At 48.3% G+C, this 18040-nt stretch overlaps 1 protein-coding gene across 1 annotated transcript in view; it reads right to left on the reverse strand.

Moving 5' to 3' along the window:
- The window catches only part of EPHB1 (EPH receptor B1), a gene marked incomplete at its 5' end in the record, with an annotated part of 261845 nt that overhangs the window by 57893 nt on the left and 185912 nt on the right, over positions 1-18040 (reverse strand). The window contains one exon of the mRNA XM_080807523.1: positions 11151-11273. Coding sequence (XP_080663649.1) covers positions 11151-11273 — 123 coding nt within the window. The remainder of the gene's footprint in view (positions 1-11150; positions 11274-18040) is intronic.

Genomic DNA, 18040 nt, shown 5'->3' on the forward strand with positions numbered 1-18040 from the left:
ACTCTCAAATCATGACGCAAACCTAACCTTATGAAAAGAAAGGAGGAAGCAGGCATGGATAAGGAGAGCTCCAGATTGCCACGCCACCCTGGTTGCTGTGGGACTGTCCGTTTCCTCCACCCCTGGGCCGCTCCAGAGTATAGAGCACCCATGCCAGGAAGGCCCAGGCTCCAGCCTCCCACCATGCTCAGTCACTGCCCGAGGCTGCCAGGAAGAGCTGGCCTCTGCAGGAAAAGCTGAGGCAGGTCCTGAAGGCAGGGCAGCTGGAAGCCAATGGCTCTCTGTGCCCCCAGCAGCTGGACAGGCCGTGATTTCTCCGAGCGAACATGAGCGGCACACCTCCACGCGTGCCACAGCATTTCAACATTTGTGCGGGACCATGACCCAGAGTAAAAACAATTCCGGTGGCACTGTTTCATAGCTGCTTTACAGAATCTGTTGAATCCTCTTAAATGTGCTTTCAAGAGCCGTTCTATGATCTCCCCTGGCTTCGTAACTTCTAGTTCTTTCATGTGAAGCGGTTCAGGCCTACTCGGAAGCGCATCACTGACATGTGTGGCAAAGTCCTGACGGGAGATGGGGCTCGACAGCTTTCTGCAGGGGGGACCTTCTCTTTCACCTTCAGCTTCCGGAGGAAAACGATGGCGCAAACCGGGAGCAGATCAATGACAGGCCGGATTAGAAAAGCAAGGTAACATCGCCTCTGTGATTCGGTTGGGAGTTCCCTTTGTTTTCTGCTGTGGAAGTCACTGGAAGGGAACTGCAGGAAAGGGTTTCTTGCGTGAAACTGCTCCAGAGTCTGTGAGATCGATCAGAAGCTAGGGCCGGAACAGAGTTTGGCGCAAGCACCATGAGGATGAGTTCAACGCGGACCTGAGGACACAGACCATGTGTGACACTGGTTTTGACAGGAATCAAATGCTGCTTTGCTGAACTGCCTGAAGTCAGATGGAGTCTCGTTCATGTTCCTAGCTTGTAGTACCCACTGTGGTCCCTGGTATGGGGAGGCGTGCCCATCAAAGTGGGGAGAGCATATTTACTGTTCCCTGTTTGCTTCTGTTTTGTCTGCTCTTGGGTTATGACCTGCTGGAGACTCCTCTAACCAAAAAAGTAGAAGTACCAGTATTTAAATGTTTATAAAAGACTATTCACTGCAGCATCTCCTTCTACAGCAAAACACTGTAGGCCCATAGCCAGGGAATGGCTGGAAAATGACACATCCGTCCTGTGGAATACCAGGAACTACGGAAAACTAGTAGATGAGTCACACGCACGGACTTCAAAAGATGCCCACACTGTCTTGTTCAATGAAGAAGAAAAGGACAAAAAGCTACAGAATGTGAACGCAGTATGTACCCAAATGCAGTGTGTATATGTGTGTGTGTGTGTGTGTGTGGATGTGTGTGTGTGTGTGGATGTAAAAGAAAAACAACGGGGAGAGCACGCGTGGGTGGCTCAGTCATTAAGCCTCTGCCTTCGGCTCAGGTCATGATCCCAGGGTCCCAGAATGGAGTCCCACTTTGGGATCCCTGCTCAGCGGGGAGCCTGCTTCTCCCTCTGCCTCTGTGCTCTCCCGCTCTTTCTCAAATAACTAATTAAAATCTAAAAAAAAAAAAAAAAAGGAACACAATGGGAAAAATCCACAAAGAATTTATTTTTAACTTCAGATTCTTTTTAAAAATGGTTGCCCTACGAGGTTGGGAATAAGAGTGGGGAAATAAAGCCAATCAACTTAATCTAATTCCATTTATGTTATTTGAATGGTTACAATGAGCATTACTTTTGTTGTTCAACTGAGCAAAAATTTTTTAAAGGTACTGCACAGCAGGGGACCTGTCAGATATGTGTGTGCATGTGCTTGTGTATAGTATGTGCATATACACAGGTGTATATATTTGCATACATGTGTCTACATGTATGCACATATATGTGTATGTGTATACGCGTGATCTATAATATGAGTGTGCATCTATAAAATCCATCCTTCTGACACCTTGACCTAATGAGTATTCAGTAACCATGAGCTGAATGAACATAGATACAGACTGCACATTTGATAAATGTACCAACTGAAGACTATCAGTATTTCCTCCTTGTTACTATAATAACAAGTTACATTTTCTTTTAGTAAGAAGACAGTGGTTGAAGGGAAAGATATGGTAATATTTCTTCTTGGAGGAGACAGGACAATGATGTCTATTGACTGCCTACCAGGTGCCAGGCAGTGTGCTAGGCTCTCAGCATATCTTACCTCATTTAAACCTCACGGCACCCTCGTGAGTTGGGTGTCATTATGCTCATTTTGTTAGTAAGGAAACTGGGCCACAAAGAAAACATACCCCAAACCCTCCAGCTGTGATCAGAGCCAGGATTGCTGTCGATGCCCAGCCCTTTTCCCGCCAGTGCCCCTCGGAAGGCATGCTCAGCAGTTGCCTATAAAGTCACCATCCAGGGACCACCATGCCCCAACTGTGCTATCACTGTCACTCAGCAACGCTTATGTGGGGAACCGCAAACACAGTGGGCCTAGCTCATAGACAGATCTCACATTCACGGAGACTTCCTGCCTGGGAGCCGGATGGGGTCAGAATTTTTAGGAATCAGTACCTTCGTCAGTGTCTGCATCAGTGTGTGGAGTTGGGGACAATGCCCCAGGTGATTCTGATGTCCCCTACGACACACACAGGAATGCCCTGGTTTAAGACTTCTCTTCTACATCAGTGGGTTCCTGAAGTTGGCTGCCCACCGCAAAACCCTGGGGAGCAGGTGTACTCTGAGCAAAGTTCAGAGGCCTGGATCCCACCTCTAGGAATTCTGATTCACTTGTCTGGGTGCACCCTGAGCCTGGACATACTTCAAAGCTACCCGCAGGATCAGCTACGTAATTTGTGGGTCAGAACCAGGTGCAAAATGAAACTGCAGGGCTTGTTCAAAAATTATGAAGGTTTTATACACCTGAGTGGAAAGAAAGAACAAGAGGCAAGAGACCGGTGAAAGTGTGGCTTTGGCAAGTCCCATCTGCTTAGACGGGTGTGGCTCATGCTCCTTTCTGAACTGGCAACTGCTATTTCACTGTTTAACCCTGTGGCTGGCTGGTTTCCAAGTGAAGTGCTCCTACTCCCGAGCTTGAAGTTGTATGCTCCGCGGGCGTTGCATCATATAGGTTTTTAAAATGATAAAGTGGAAATGGACTCTCCAGAGAGGATTTTCAGGGCAGCGAATCTGCTCTGCCTCCAACTGTCACAGTGCCACATGCCATTAGACCATTGTCTCAGTCCATACAGTATGCAACCCCAAGAGTGTACCTATAAAGCATGGACTTGGGGTAATAATGATGCATCATGGTAGGTTTATCCCCCAAGGTACCACTCCAGTGAGGGCTGCAGAGTGGGGGACGCCGTGTGTGTGCAGAGCAAGGGGTATGTGGGGAATCTCTGTACCTTCCCCTCGATTTTGCCGCAAACCTAAAACTCCTCTAAAAAAAAAAAATACAGATGTTCAAAGCATGTGGTCTCCTTTGGTAGGGAGAGCTGGGCTTAGTCGTCAGTCACTACGGTGGGAGCAGTGTTACTGCCAGCATGGGAAGCAGAGGCTTCATACTGGTTCTGTAAAGATAGCTCCTTTCCTGTCTGGCAAAGAAATGACTTCATATTCTCCAAGCCCAGAGGTTTTCGAAGGACCTACTGCAAAGAAAGCTACTTAGTCCACTGTCCTCACTAGGAGGCTGTGCTCCATCCTGTCATTACATGGCCCCAGTGCTGGGAGAAGGACTGGGGCAGGGAGTGGAGGGAGCAGCTCGTGTGGGCACCAGCCTGGCCACCCGACTTGGGGCACATCAACTCCCCAGGCTCAGCTTTCTCATCCCAACACAATAAAAAGAAAAGATGGACCACCGGGGCTTCCTAAGGGGGTGTTGAGTGTTGGAGAAGGTGTTTTGTAGACTACACACTATGGGCATCACATGTGGGTGGTGATTTAAGACAAGCCAGGGGTGGGGTGTGACGGGGGTGGCATGTGGGGGGTGGGCTCTGGAAGAGAAAAAGGAGGAGGAGCAGGTTTCTGCAAACTAGTGGGACCGATGACAAAGCAGGGCTTTATGCCAGGGGTGGTAGGAAGTCTGGCTGCCAGGTATTGGGATGTGGAAGGTGTCCCTAGCTCAGCCTCGGGAGCTAAATTGTGGGGGCTCTGGTCCTCTAGCACCACCAAGGTTCCTAGGGAGTGGGGGTCGGTGGGCATACTGCCATCATTAGTAACAGAAAACCAAGGCCTTGTGTGGCTTACAACCTGAGAGACTCTGTCCCCTTGATCTTCGACTTCAGGTTCATACACCATTCTCAAGAAATTATTTTTGCTTCCTGACACCTTGCCTGTCATTAAGGCCAGAGCTTGCTGTCCAGGATGCTTTGATTTGCCAGGATCTGAGCTCTAAGAGCTTCCTTTTCCATGAGCTCCAAAGCACGGCCATACAATTTGCAGTATTCGATAAAAATTCATAATACTTAAAAATATTCTCCACAAATCAAGCATTAACATTATATTTAAAATAGATACTTATAGGAGATGACTGGGTAGTGGTTAGGGTTGATCATTTCTACGTGGATCCTTCACTGACTGACTGCAGCCAGCCTAATTTTGGTCTGGCTGGACTTCGATTGGCATGCATCTTTGCAGCTGACCTTGGAGCCTCTCCTACCACCAGACCTCGCTTTGGCTAGGACCTCGCTCCGGCTTCAGGCCGGTCTGGGGGCCAGGGGATCTCAGCGGTGGTTCTGCAGGTGTGGTTCCCACCCAACAGCAGTAGCATTGCCAGGGAACTTGCTAGAAAATGCAGATTCTCCGGCTCGACCTGACCTTCTGGTTCAGAAGCTCAGTAGGTGGGGTCCTGTGACATGAGTTTTAATAGGCCTCGAAGAGGATTCTGACATTGGGCTCCAGTTTGAGAACCACGGCCCTCCAGGCTGTCCTCTGAGGGTAAGTTAGCCAGTTCCCATGCCTGTCCTCCGGACGGCTCCTGAAATTATCCCCTACAAGTTTTCAGCTCCTTGCCAGTTCCTCTTTCCTCCTTCCCTTGACAAAACGAGGAAGAGAGAAGAAGTGGTTCAGCAGCATTAAATGCCTCAACTATTATATATAAAATCAGAAGGGAAGAATTTTCAATTTTTGAAAATGAAACATCTAACCTGTTAGCAGGTATTTCGACCGGTGGCTGTTGGCTATGTGCAGTGCGAATCTACACACATTTGCACTTTTTTTTTTTTTTTTTAGCAGCAGCGTTTTGAAGTCACAAACTGCCTTGGGGGGAAAAAAGGAAAGCAGAGCTTCTAGTTACTAATTCAAGCTTCCACCAGAAAAGGAACTTCTAAAGAATAAATTTAAACTAGGTTTTAAAGTAGGATTTCCAGCCAGTTTTATCACACTAGCCTGGGTGAGGTAAGTAGGTTATGGCTAAACCAAGGAGAGTAAAACCATGGCAGGCGGTCTGCCACCTCCGAGCCCCGTACCCGGGACAGACATTCCTTATTTGATCACAGCGCCATTCCTCCTTTTGGCGGGGCTCCCCAGGTCCCCGTTACTGGGCTCCTGGAGTTAGCGGACAAGATGGAATGTGCTTGATGGCCATGGTGTGCATGATACTTAATACCTACATGGTGAGAGTGAACTGATTATCTCTCTTCTTAGGGCTGCCAATGGTCAGGTGACAACTGCCCACCTATAGATGACATAAACGTAAGCAAACACATATGACTGAAAATGCTGCCAATCTTGGTCCTCATCGCTATCCTTAAGGTAGGTAGCTGATTATACTGGAAGAAGATGACTGGAGGACGGAAGAATGTGCTCTCTCCAGGAAATGAGGGGCACCTACCCCACCGGCATACTGAGTTCTAGGACAGTATTGTCACTACCAATAAGGAAGCTCACATACCCCAACCCCCCAGGCAGAAGTAACGTCCCTGTATACTTCACTGCTCTTTCCCAGAACAGTGCCCAAAGTGGCAGCTATGTAGGGGGTTACATTTACCAGACCTAGGTTGACTGTGTCTGGGTTTCAATTCTTGCTCTATTATTCACTCAGTTGGCGACACAATCTTTGGCAAGCTATCCTCTGAATGTCAATTTCCTCACCAGTTTAAACACACACACACACACACACACACACACACACACACACACTATCTCACATTAAGGGAGTGATGTAAGGCAATGCTTAAAAAGTATGTCCATGGTGAGTGTTCAATACATGACAGTTATTTTAATTATAAGTACTCAAGACATCTACTTGATATCCTCTTCTCTGAAGCCCTTCCTGTTGTGACTCTTATCCAGTATTGAGGCCACCCTCACTTTGATTCAGCCTGGGAAAATCAGACTGGAAGGTGGACTTTCTACCAAAACATCCCCAAGAACCCATCTTCTTCTACAAAGGAGAGAACCAGGGAGCCTTGGTGGTCCATTCCGAATCGGTGCACATCACAGATCCCCACCACCCAACCCTCTCCCCATAAGCCTATCTCTCTCTCAAAAAAGTTTTCTGTAGAAATGCTGAATTGGCAGCTACTGGAGTCAGAAGAGGAGATTTGTTAATAAAATAGAATTGACATATCTTCCTTTGGAAGCCACCTTCTAGTGTCACTTCTACCTACATTTCCATGCACTTGACAGTCATGATCGAGGCTGCTGCGTACAGCTACATAGGTTGCACACTGCACAACCCAGACTGCCATTCATGTTGGAGGGCCCAATTATAGATAGCAGCCTGCTTGATGCTCTGGGTGAATCTATGGATTGAACTGATCAGAATTAACCAATGCATTGGAGTTGATCTGTGGGAGGGCTCCTATGAGTCAGATTCATGGTCATGAAGAGCTGATATTTTCCAAAGACTCCAGAAGACCTATGTCCCTCTTTGAAGAGACCAGTGATATCCATTATCTGTCATGGGGGACGAAGGCCAGACTTCATCTCACTGAGCCACTTCTGGAGCGCCAAGTGAATCAGGACTCTTCACCTTCCTCTAGGTTTTCTCCATTCTCCTAAGCTCTGCCTAGTCCCCCCCAATTTTCCTCCCTGCTCTACTCACCCTGCCAAGGATCTACTTTCCTTCAACCGTATGCAACAAACAGTTGATGGAGCTCCTGAGTGCCACACCAGGCCTGGTGTGGGATGAACAAAAACTCTGAGAATGTGTCCCTTTCATGGAACTTGGAGGGCAATGTTGAGAGACAGGGTCAGATATTGAGAAAACCCACAGTTGCCACAACTCTTCAGCTTCAATACCTAGACTTGACTCTACTGCCTTTACTCACTTGCATGACCGCCAACTCCTAACCCCAGGGCCTGGCAGGGTTCTCTCCCTTCAACGGGTTTAATCCCGCACCCCACATTTCTGGCCACAACCTCCATGTTGCCCCCCCGCCCATCAGTTCCATTCATGTTTGGATCCGCTCCAGTTGAAGGCTAGTTGAACTACCCTACCATACAACCATCCTCTCCACACTTCCAAGCAAAGTCCCGTAACTTGTCTCCATGCCTCCGAGGCCTCACCCACTCTTCCCTGTCATCTCCTTCTGGTCCAATCCTGACACAGCCTCTATCCAGTTTGTGTCCCTAGAGCCTCATCCCCGTCACCCAGCCTGTTTAGATGCCTACCTAAAACTCACCAACCTCCATGGGATAAAACCCATACCCACCCCTCTGGAATGCCGGATCTCAGCCTGACTCCCCAGACTCAGTGCTTGATGTTTACTGTCAGGAAACACCTCCCTGTCAGGCTTCTCTCCTCCTTGTTCTCAGGATGTGCCATGAGGAGAGTCAGCCAATCCAAAGCCTCCACATCCTCAGGGGCCCTCAACGTCTCTCTTCCCTGGACTCTCTCCTGCCCTCAAGCCTCTCTTCCCATCTCCAGGCCCATGTGTTCCCTGGGGCCCTCTTCTCAGCTGTCAGTGGCCCACTTTCCTCTTGTGGACCAGCACGGCATGTGAGTTAGACTATTGCCCCACAGGGCGGGGGTTGTCAGGCATTGTGCATTTCCCAGAATCCACGATAGTTCAGGCACAGGGTCAGTGTTTAATGAACGAGGATCTTCTTGAACTCTAAACAGAATCCCTTCAGCCACATTCGCAACCCATTTCGTGGGCCCCACCCTCAGCAGTTATGGGTGGGGTCCTCTGCATCCTTTGAAATAAACTTGCATGGTCTGCGAAGCTGGGGTGTGCTATTGAGTTCACTGGGGAGCTCTCCAGAAAGCAAAGAAACAAAGACCTCCCATTTGTAGCATTTGCCAATTCCCACGATGTAAACACCCCTACTGGGGCTGATGTGGTCCCACCAACAGGTGTCACTGAACACGGGGCTGGAAAGAGATGCACAGTATCAGCTCTTGGGAACTGGTGCCAGCTGCCTCTGGCAGCCTGCTGCTGGAAGGTCATGTTCCTTTCTCTCCTAAAGTCATGCAATTTTCCTCTTCTGTCATTGTCTCATTCTCTAATGAGTTTCACAAAAATCTCGTTCTTTCTACCAGTTTTTGTCTTTGAAAGCTTAGGTCAAAGGTCATCTCCTTGTGAAGCCTTCCTGATGCCCCCCCTCATTCCCAGAGCAAGGGACTGAATGCTGCTCTGGGTTGGCCCAACAGTGAACATATGACTGGCCTATATCTCACTAAGACTGTCAGAGCTCTGGGGAGGGGAGAGGGTTGCTGTTTGTCTATCTCTGGAACCCCACGTCCAACATGCAAGAAGTATTCAATAAGAGTTTGTTGGGGGGGGGTACCCAAGCAGAGAAAGGATGAATGACTTCCGAGCCTTCTTTTCCCGTGTTGTTAGGATCTGCAGCCCCCTTTTTGCCCCCGGCTCCCAGTCAGTCGCGAGGTTAAGAGCAGCAATGCCAACAACACTGTCTAAACGTTACCTTACAAAATGCTTTTCTTTTTAACGTGACCTTCACACCAGCTCTTTTAGCACAAAGTAAAGTCAGTCTCAGTGAGGCGGGGTGTGGGAGAAGCAGGAGTAGGGAGAGAGGAGAAAAAGAACTAGAGAGTGGGGACTGATTCCAGCTAGAAGCGTCTTCTGGTAAAACTGCATCGAGTTACACATAGTGAATTAATATCCACAGGGATTAGCCCTGGAATTTCTGGATCGTGAGGAGGTGAGCGTCAGGTAGAGGGCTGTCGGCAGCAACCAGGCACAGGTCTTTACCTCGCACTGCTGGGTGTCTCATGAAATGCTGGATGTATGCATCCCTCCCCACTGCCACGTGAGCCTCGGAGAGGACTGACCTTCTCTGAGGAAGATGCACCAGCAGTGGCAGCCCAGGCTACACAAAAAGGGAAAGTAAAGGATGGAACCAGGCTGTCGATTGTCCCTTTATAGGCAGCCGGCAGTGGGTGAGCTCACCCCCAATCATCACTCCCTGGCAGGGTCATAAAGTGAAAAGCCTCTTTACTCTTCCCCTGACACAGGCGGAAGGGGGCCGATGTGTGCTCTCTGGGGTGACATGCAGTCCAGAACACATCGCTCGAAGCACATGACATAAATAACAACATTAAAATCACTAGCACCATTACCACATGACATAACAACAATTAATAACGTGAGGAAACAGTGCACAGGACTGAAAGCACGCCTCCCCAACACTCTTTTAAGTTCACTGCAGAAATCTGAGCCCCTAGGAGTAATCCAATTTATCTGGTATCCAGCCTTCCAAGGCATGATCCTTAAATATGTCAGCATCTAAGGAGGAAGAGAAAATTATCTGCACAGAAGTGGAAGTCGTGGTTCGGTAACATATTTAATGAAAGTCAATGCGAAACACAGATAGACTCGTGTGGATCAGATTACGGCCAGCGGGCTGGGACTCAGAGGGGCTGGTGGGAGGGGAGAGGTGTGTCCCAACAGGGACAGTCCCAGCAGCCCCCTCATGGGCGGAGCTTTTTAAAAGAGAAACCAGAGCACGAAAATGGTGGCCCAATGGGGCAAGCTCTCAAATGTGACTTCCAATTTCACAGATGGCTTTGTGACCCCTCAGTGCATTAAGAGACGCAGTGAATGGAAGGATAGTGACTTTCCTCCTAAAGATAATACACGAAGTGCCTGTCTGTAAGACTTCGACTGAGCGTATTTTATCAAGTTAAAATGTTACAGGAAGAGGCAACGCCATGGCTCTCCAAATATTGGTATGAATAAAGCACTTCTAAACGTAGGAACTAAAAAAACGACGACAGCATTATGCATGAAGAGAGCTTGAATAACGGCTCACAAGAACTGGAGAAGAAAAGACAAAGAATGTTGTAGAAGAAAATAAAAGTAGGAAAGAGGCCACAAAGCAGACACAGTTTTAAGAAGATTCAAAACAGGCAGCAGAGGAGGCATAAAGAGGTTACTTAGAAAGTGATGATACTTTGGGTTATTTTACTCGTTCACTTTTTAATGTGAGTCCATTGCCAAATTGACTCAACTACTGATCCATTAAGGAAAGATGAAAAAATCTAGGTCAGTTTTTAGTTAGGATCTCCTGAGAACATCTCGGGCAGCTAGTCCTCTGCTGGGCTGAGTTTCTATTTCAACACAGTAAGATGGTTGCGAGCACACATGTTTCTTGGAAGTGAAATCTGTCTTGGGTTACCGTCCATATCATAGATCTTTTGTAGAAATTACACTTAGGGGGAGGTTTTTCTCCTGGAAACAGCGGTCCCTCTTCAATTTATCATGATCTCCCTCCAAATGCATGTATATAGGAAAAGGGAAACTGAAAATTTGGGAAGCAATCTTGATCCAGAGCCCTGGAGATATTATCAGTGAGTGAGACACTATGTCCAGCTTCTAAAAATTACTGTTTCTTTCAGTCTTTTTCACTGTGTACCTAGATCTCTCTCTCTCTGTCTGTCCACATTCGGTAGTCCATTTCCAGAGCTATGTTTGAAACTGCAGCTGACTTCTCTGCAACACCAGTCAAGCTTGGCCACCATGATCAAGACCCCTCAAAGATCCCTAGACACATGTTGCAGATGAGTCAGACTCATCTTCTGGGAGAAAGATGTTAGAAGCTCCTTCTCAATGGGATGACTTTTTATGCTGAAAGAGAACACCTAGGACGTTGGGAAGAAGATGCTTGGACACCAAGAGAACAGAAACAAGGGGAGGGGAGAGCCATACCTGCTCCGATGACCTCTTCGATTTTCACAAAAGATACATCAATCTCCTTGGCAAACTCCCGGACAGCTTCGTTGGGGTCCTCGTAAGTGAAGGGGTCAATGTAGATCTTCATCCCTGGGGAGCCTTATTAGAGGAGATAAGCAGGGTTAACATCCTAAAGAGGATACGGTGGTCAGTAAGTCCTGGCTGCTGTCCCCAGCAGCAAGGGTATGGCCGGGCAGGTTCCCCCCTAAACAGACTGCCTCTCTGTGCCTGGCCAGGCCTTCCCATCTCCCTTCCCTATGGGCCACACTAGCTTGGTTCTCTGTCCTCTACTTCTCCTCCATATTTTCTTCTCTTTGAGCTCTTGATGAAATGTGGAGCAGATTACTTAAAAGTGACAGATCGGGACCAGTTCCCACATTGAGCACTCACAGAAGGCAAAGAAACTGATTGATGCCAACCAAACGCATTAGCAGAAAAGCGGTGGTAAAATGGTAGGGTAGATATCAATATTTATCAACTTGACAACTTCTCTGAGTGGAGGCCACCGTTAAGGTTATAACTGACGGCTGTGGCCGAGGCTGCAAGAGGGAGAAGGATGGATTAAAAAAAAGAGAGAGAGAAGGAGAAATTGCTATTAGAAAAACCTCAAGTTAGAAGTGTCAAGACAGAACACCAGAAGAGAAAACATGAAGAGAAAAGCGTAGAAAATGCTGGTAGAAAAAAGAGCAAAGTCTACAGAGAAAAAAAAAATGAGGTGGAATGAAAGAAAAATGGTAATGAACGCCCATGCCCTCGGACACCCTGAAGTATGAAAAATGAAAAAAATGGTGAATGAGAAATACAAAAAGGAATATAGACTTTGTCACTGATGTTTACAGTGGCAAGATAAATAGGTGTGCATGGGGACAAAAGAGAGAATTGTCACTGCAGAAAAAACACATTCAGAAAGCGGAGAAGAGGGGACAAAAAAGGAAATGGAAGCCAAGAAACAAATGAATTCACTCACAATGTAATTTTCAACATGTCTGATGTGTCATTAGGCAAAAAGTAGACACTGTTCACTTGGTGGTGGTGTGGTGGGCAGGAGAGGACTTTGAAAGCGAAACCACATGGTCTAGCCTGGCATCCTTGTGAAGGGGAGGCGGTTTGCCTGCCCTCTGCTGCTGTCTGGTAGGTGGGAGAGTCAGGTCAGCAGGGTAGGCGGGTCTGGAAAGGCACAGGTGCTAAGCGCCCCCGGTCGGGACCCAAGTCTGAGGCAGTCCCCCAGGTTCCCTGAGCGCCACACCCCCGTCCCCACTGCACCTCTTCTAGCTGACTCCCAGCCCTCTATGCAGAGGCTAGACCTGACATTTTTCATCCAAAAAACTCTGAGGACTCTACAGCTCCCCCAAGTTCCTGTTGCTTTGGTCGTCATTCAGGTAAGGATTCAAAGTGCTAAAGCACAATCCAGAGGGAGAAGAAAGATACAGCAAGGAAGTGATGGGGGATTTTTTTTTTTTTTTAAGTCAGAGAGAGCCAGGTGCCATGCCCAGAAGAACGACTCTTTCTGAAAGATGGTTCATTCCAAGTCATTAAATAAAATCACTCCTAGCATGCTAGGCTGCTTGCTTCAAGTTGGTCAAGACCATGGGAACCTGGGAATGACAACATTGACTTTGGCATCTGCCGACTGAGATTTGGACAAAGCAGACAGAGAGATTCTCACCTTTATGTGGAATGTTCTACTCTGCGGGGAATATGGTGGGAGGGGAGAGAGTGAGAGAGAGAGAGAGGCAGGTGTTCTCCTTTGCTAACAGTGGACTAGGAGGAAAGTAGGGATGGGGTTCATCTTGTTCTCATTTGGAATGAAGAACAACTGAAGAGCACGAACCATTGAAACCAGACTGAAGTGTCTAATGAAAGCAGATAAGCACCAGGAGGCCAAACTTGGGGTTCCAGCAGAAGCAATCCCTGGGACAAATTTCGGAGAGCCCAGTGGCTTATGTGAAAGACGCTCCCGCAGCAGTTGGGGCAGGTGAGTGGGGAAGTAAGATCGGGCAAAGCGGTCAGCCTAGAAAAAGTGTGTTCTCAAGCCACTTCCTCCCGAAGCAGGCTGAAGCCCCCAGCGAAGTTGTAGGCACTGGTGTGGGTGACTACATGCTCCAGGGCTGGCCCTCCCTGGAAGGAGGGAGCTGTGCTGTTACCGCCCGGGTTCCCGTCAGCCTTCGGGGATGGCCGATCGGCCTGCCGTGCAGGTAAGCAGGGAGAGAGCTTTTGGGGGAAGAAACAGATGCGGCAGGTGGAAGGTGGCCAGCATGAGCTGAAGGGGTGAGGGCAGGAAGTGAGGCAACCACAGACCCACTCAAAATGCCAAGCAGACAGCAGGTCAGTGTCACAACCTGTGACTTTGCCCAAGTTCTGTGCTGTGCGGAGATGAGAGGAGGTTGAGAGCCAGATGCTGGGGCCGTTAGGCGAGGATAGAATCCCAAAGCCTCTTATTAGCCTGACATAATGCAGCAAAGCCCCATTCTTCTCTCAGAACAGGTCTCTCTTCCGCTGGTGGCAAAGCTAGCACCTCCCTCCCACGGTGACTCAGATATTACAGAACATATTGCCAGTGACATACCCAGCCCAGTGCCTGATGTACACGGGGAGGGCTCGCACATGGACGTACTCATGGTGATTATCAGTAAACAGTTCTAGGAAGTGTTTGGGGAGGTAGGAAGAGGAAGCAAGGTGAGGTGATCAGTGGAGGATGTCAGACACTTAGAGTTTATTAGTTACCTTAAAAATAACTACCTTGTTATTTTAGATCAAGGCCTTTTAAACGATGTATGCTAAGCTGTCCTACAGGAACTCTTCCGCAAAGTCTAATTAAACAATCTAGAATGTGTGGTAATGAATGGTTTGCAAGCACAGACACATATAAGGATGAAGGAGAAAGGATTCTGAGTTAATGAGCTTTACGGATATTAGCCCCCATCCATTCTGGGAAGGACCTGTTCCCAGAGGACAATGGCTCATCTGATGGGGCTGGCATTCTTCCAGGCCAGGAATAGGCCACCAAGTGCACCAAGATGTTAGCAAGTCCACACTTGAATGATGGGTGCAGTTTACTAACACGGAGAAGTTTGCTACCTTGCTGGCTTATAGAAATGGGGGTGGGGGGCAATGTCACAGCTGATTTGGGTTGGGGCTCCCGACTGTCAGTAAAGCCCCTCCCAAGCAGCTGAGGGGGCCACATGGAGGAGCCTAGGAGGAGAGATGCGATGTGCCTGTGAAATTCCACATCTGGGCGACAGTAGGAATCAGGATTTGTTTTCCCAGAAATTGAAGACACCATTGTCACACTGAGGAAGGGAAGCTGAAATCAGAGGTCTACCAAATGGCTCAGACGTGGGTGCTTTTCCCCTGATGAGGATCTGAGAGGGCTGCCCTAGCGGAGGGTCCTGGCCTGACTCTGGCTGGGGACAGGGATCTAGCGCTCGAAATCGGGAGAGTGATGTGACCGAGCATGTGCCCATCATGGCTTCCCGGCATCTACCTCATCCTGGAATAACACAGCTCTCCAGACCTCTCTCCTGCATTACCGCTAGGCTTTCTCAAGTCCCTGAAGATGATGAGAAAAAAAAAAAAAAAAGAAAAAAAAAAAAAAAGCCTTTAGCTAGGCAGAACAGGTCATTTGTCTTTTGGCTCATTTTGTGTTTCTGCATAAATCCTGCATCAGCCTGTTCCTGCTCCCACTTGCCAGTGAGCAGTTTTTAATTATCAGGAAAATGGTATTTAGTGCAATGAATCACCAGACAGTGAACAAGGAATTCAAGTCAGCTGCGGAGTCAGGCACAGCCAAACATTTGGAGACCGGGCTCAGAAATTGTTCTCAGATTATGAGTGTTGGGGAAATATTATCAGTGGTAGTAATAACAATATCAGATGCAATACAGCTCATAATATAAGGCGTTTTATAATGCTCCGGACGATGTTTCACATTATTATTGTTGTTAATATTATATATTTATACTATTTTACAGTTATCGATTTTTTTTCCTTATGTTTAACATAGGTTACATACCTTTGGCACAAAAGCAGTGTGTATGGATCTAAACTTCTGATTGCTAGTGCCTTGAGAGACATAAAAATTCTTCATTTTTACGCTCTTCTAATTCACTAATTTCTATTTAAAAAAAAAAACAGATTGGTAGGTATGTTTGTTCTTTGACCTCAAAACCCACTTATGCTATGGCTAAGGGTGCAGCCTGGACTGCCTCCAGCTTTAAAAGATCATAGTCTGAGGAAATTGGCCAAATCTTACCCATCAATCCCTGGTTTAGGCATAGAAGTCTGGGGACAAATGATTTAGCCACTATCCAGAGCCTTCTTGTGTGGCACAGAGAACTCCTGGAAGGAGAAGAAACTCCTGGCCATTGTTAGTGACCCTACATCACTCCATCAGGGGGCACTCAAAAGTGAAGCAGTGGGGACAAATGCTGGGGATGCTGGCAGATATGTGGGGTGTGTCTGAAATGTCAGTTAGACCTACTTGCAAGTGTCAGTGTCTCAGGGCTAAGCAGAAGCAGGCTGGGAAAGGGCCAGTTCTAAATAGTGGGTGACACAGGAGTACTGAGAGCTGAAGGAGAAGACGGAGTGCTCCTCTTCAGCCCTCTCGTGCACTCAGAAAGGACAAAATCAGTGCTACAGACATCTTGGGGGGTCCGTGGAGAGCAGACAGCCCGGGAGGCTTCAAGAGTGCCAGGAAAAGCCTGATGCCCCCCTGCAGGCTGAGGATTCCTAGAACCCTAGAGTATGGCTCCAGAGAGGTGGTGACTTGGCTTGTCCTCAGTCACTGATACCTTGTGTCCCAGCAGGTCTGATGGAGCCATGGGAAAGAGCAAAGGGTGCTTCCTTGGATCCCATTCTGGATCCAAGGCAGGCTTAGTCATCTTTGCGACTCACCTAAACGTGGTCCAGATATCTAAGCACAAGAAGGAAGCAGTTTAGGGATCAGCACATAAAATCCAGGCCCTGGGAGGGACTTCATCCAATGCTCAGCCGCAGTACATTCATCACTCCCTCATTAGCCTCAACGTCGACAGGACGCTGTTCTAGGGACTATGGGAGCTATAGAAAAAGCAGAGCTCATGAGGTTCTTCTGACGATGAAGACCTGCAGTACTGGGGAGTAGTGCCGGAGAGTCTAGAATCAGGAGCCCACACCAGGCAATGAGCTATAAATGCAGCAGAAACCAGAGAAGACAGAGGGCCATGGATGCCAGTGTTCCAGGTCACTATTCTAGAAGGACATGTCCCGTGGTCACGCACTGCGGAGGGAGAAGCCTGGAGTATCTCGGGCGAAGCCCGAGAGAAGCCCACTGTGGCATGAATGAAGAGAACGTGACCAGCTTCAGTGTGGCAGAAGGGAGTACCGAGCAGGCAGAGCACTGATGGACCAGCACGGGAGGGCCTTGACCGCAAAACTAAAGGCATTAAGATCAACGCCATCGGACACACAGAGCTGACAACTCTTCCACCTGCAAGGAAGGGATGCACTGAGCATGAGGCATTGGGGGATGCCTTTGGCTGGCAGGCTGCCGCGTTCACCGGCATGCTGCAGGGAAGGGGCTGGAGGCGGACAAAACAGCTGTGGGGTTGCTGCAGTCAAAAAAGCCCAAGATACAGGGTTTTCCACCAGAGTGCTGCAGTAAGGACAACTGAAGAGGCAAGAGAAATTTCAAGGGGAGGACTGATAGCACTCGCTGAGCATTTAAAGATGGGGAATTGAAGAGGGACGAGAAGCAGCCAAATCAATGCCAAGACGTGTGGAATAAAGCGGTCTGTTCACCAGGTAATGGACTTTGGGCCAGAAACCCCATTGTCAGGGAAGTCTGCACACGTGTTTTTGCTCTTTGAACACGCAGATGAAATATGCGAGTGCCCGGAAGTCTGTCATAACGCTCAGAATGGAAACAGAGCCGGACGTCTAAATCTGGAGTTACGGATTGAGGAGGAACACGGGTGGTGGTTGAAGCTGTTGACGTGATGGGCAGTTTCTTGGAATAAACCTACCAGGAGAGCTTGGTGGAACTAGACACAGTCTGTTCCGCCTGCTTCTGAGGGCCACGAAGAGTGCAATAGGTAGTTGGGATTTTTGTTTTGTTTTTTTTGTTTTGTTTTTTTTTGTTTTTGTTTTTGTTTCCAGGAAAGAGCAGAGTTCTTGAGTGCCCAGCCAGGATTTGGGGAAGAATCCAAGAGGGGAGCCCCAAGGGAGGCAAGGGGCCTCAGTGGAAGAGCACGGATCTGAGGATGATCTTCCTCCCTCCTTGTATTTGGAAGTTTCACCCATTTTAGTTTGTTCTTAAAACCACAGTAATTGCTTCAGACGAGTCTCTGGGAGAAGGAAAGCGGGCCACAGGCTACTTGCTATTGCAGAAGGTACTTCAGGAAACAGAGTGTAACCTCTCCCTGCTTCTTGGCATCAATGACCAGCACAGGTGGGTCTTTCCAGGCAAGGCCCGCTGGTTCTAAGCCATCGAAGTCTTGGGAACCCAAAAGCAACAGCCAAGGCATTGCTCATGAATTTCCTTGACATTTAATAAGCACCCACTGAAAATTCTGCCACTTTTTGCCCCTGGGGGCCTTTCCTCTACTTCTCGTAGGCCCTCATTTACTCACGACCAGTTACTAATGTTCCTGTTACCCCCAGAAGAGGTAGCCAAAGTATCCAGTCTGTCTCCTCCTCCAACAGGTTCCCCCTGACCTTTACCCCGGTGCCCAAGGTGATTTCCAGCGGGCTGGCTGCTATCCTCTACAGTTTTGAAATACATCTACCACCCAGAGTCAGGAAGCATGGGCATGGAATCTTGGAGCAAGATGTGTTTCTGAGTCTAATCTAGTCCAGTCTCCCACCTAGAGCAGCAGTCAGCGATCTAG

Source organism: Martes martes (genome assembly GCF_963455335.1).
Source record: "Martes martes genome assembly, chromosome: 1".
In the NCBI taxonomy this organism is placed as follows: Eukaryota; Metazoa; Chordata; class Mammalia; order Carnivora; family Mustelidae; genus Martes; species Martes martes.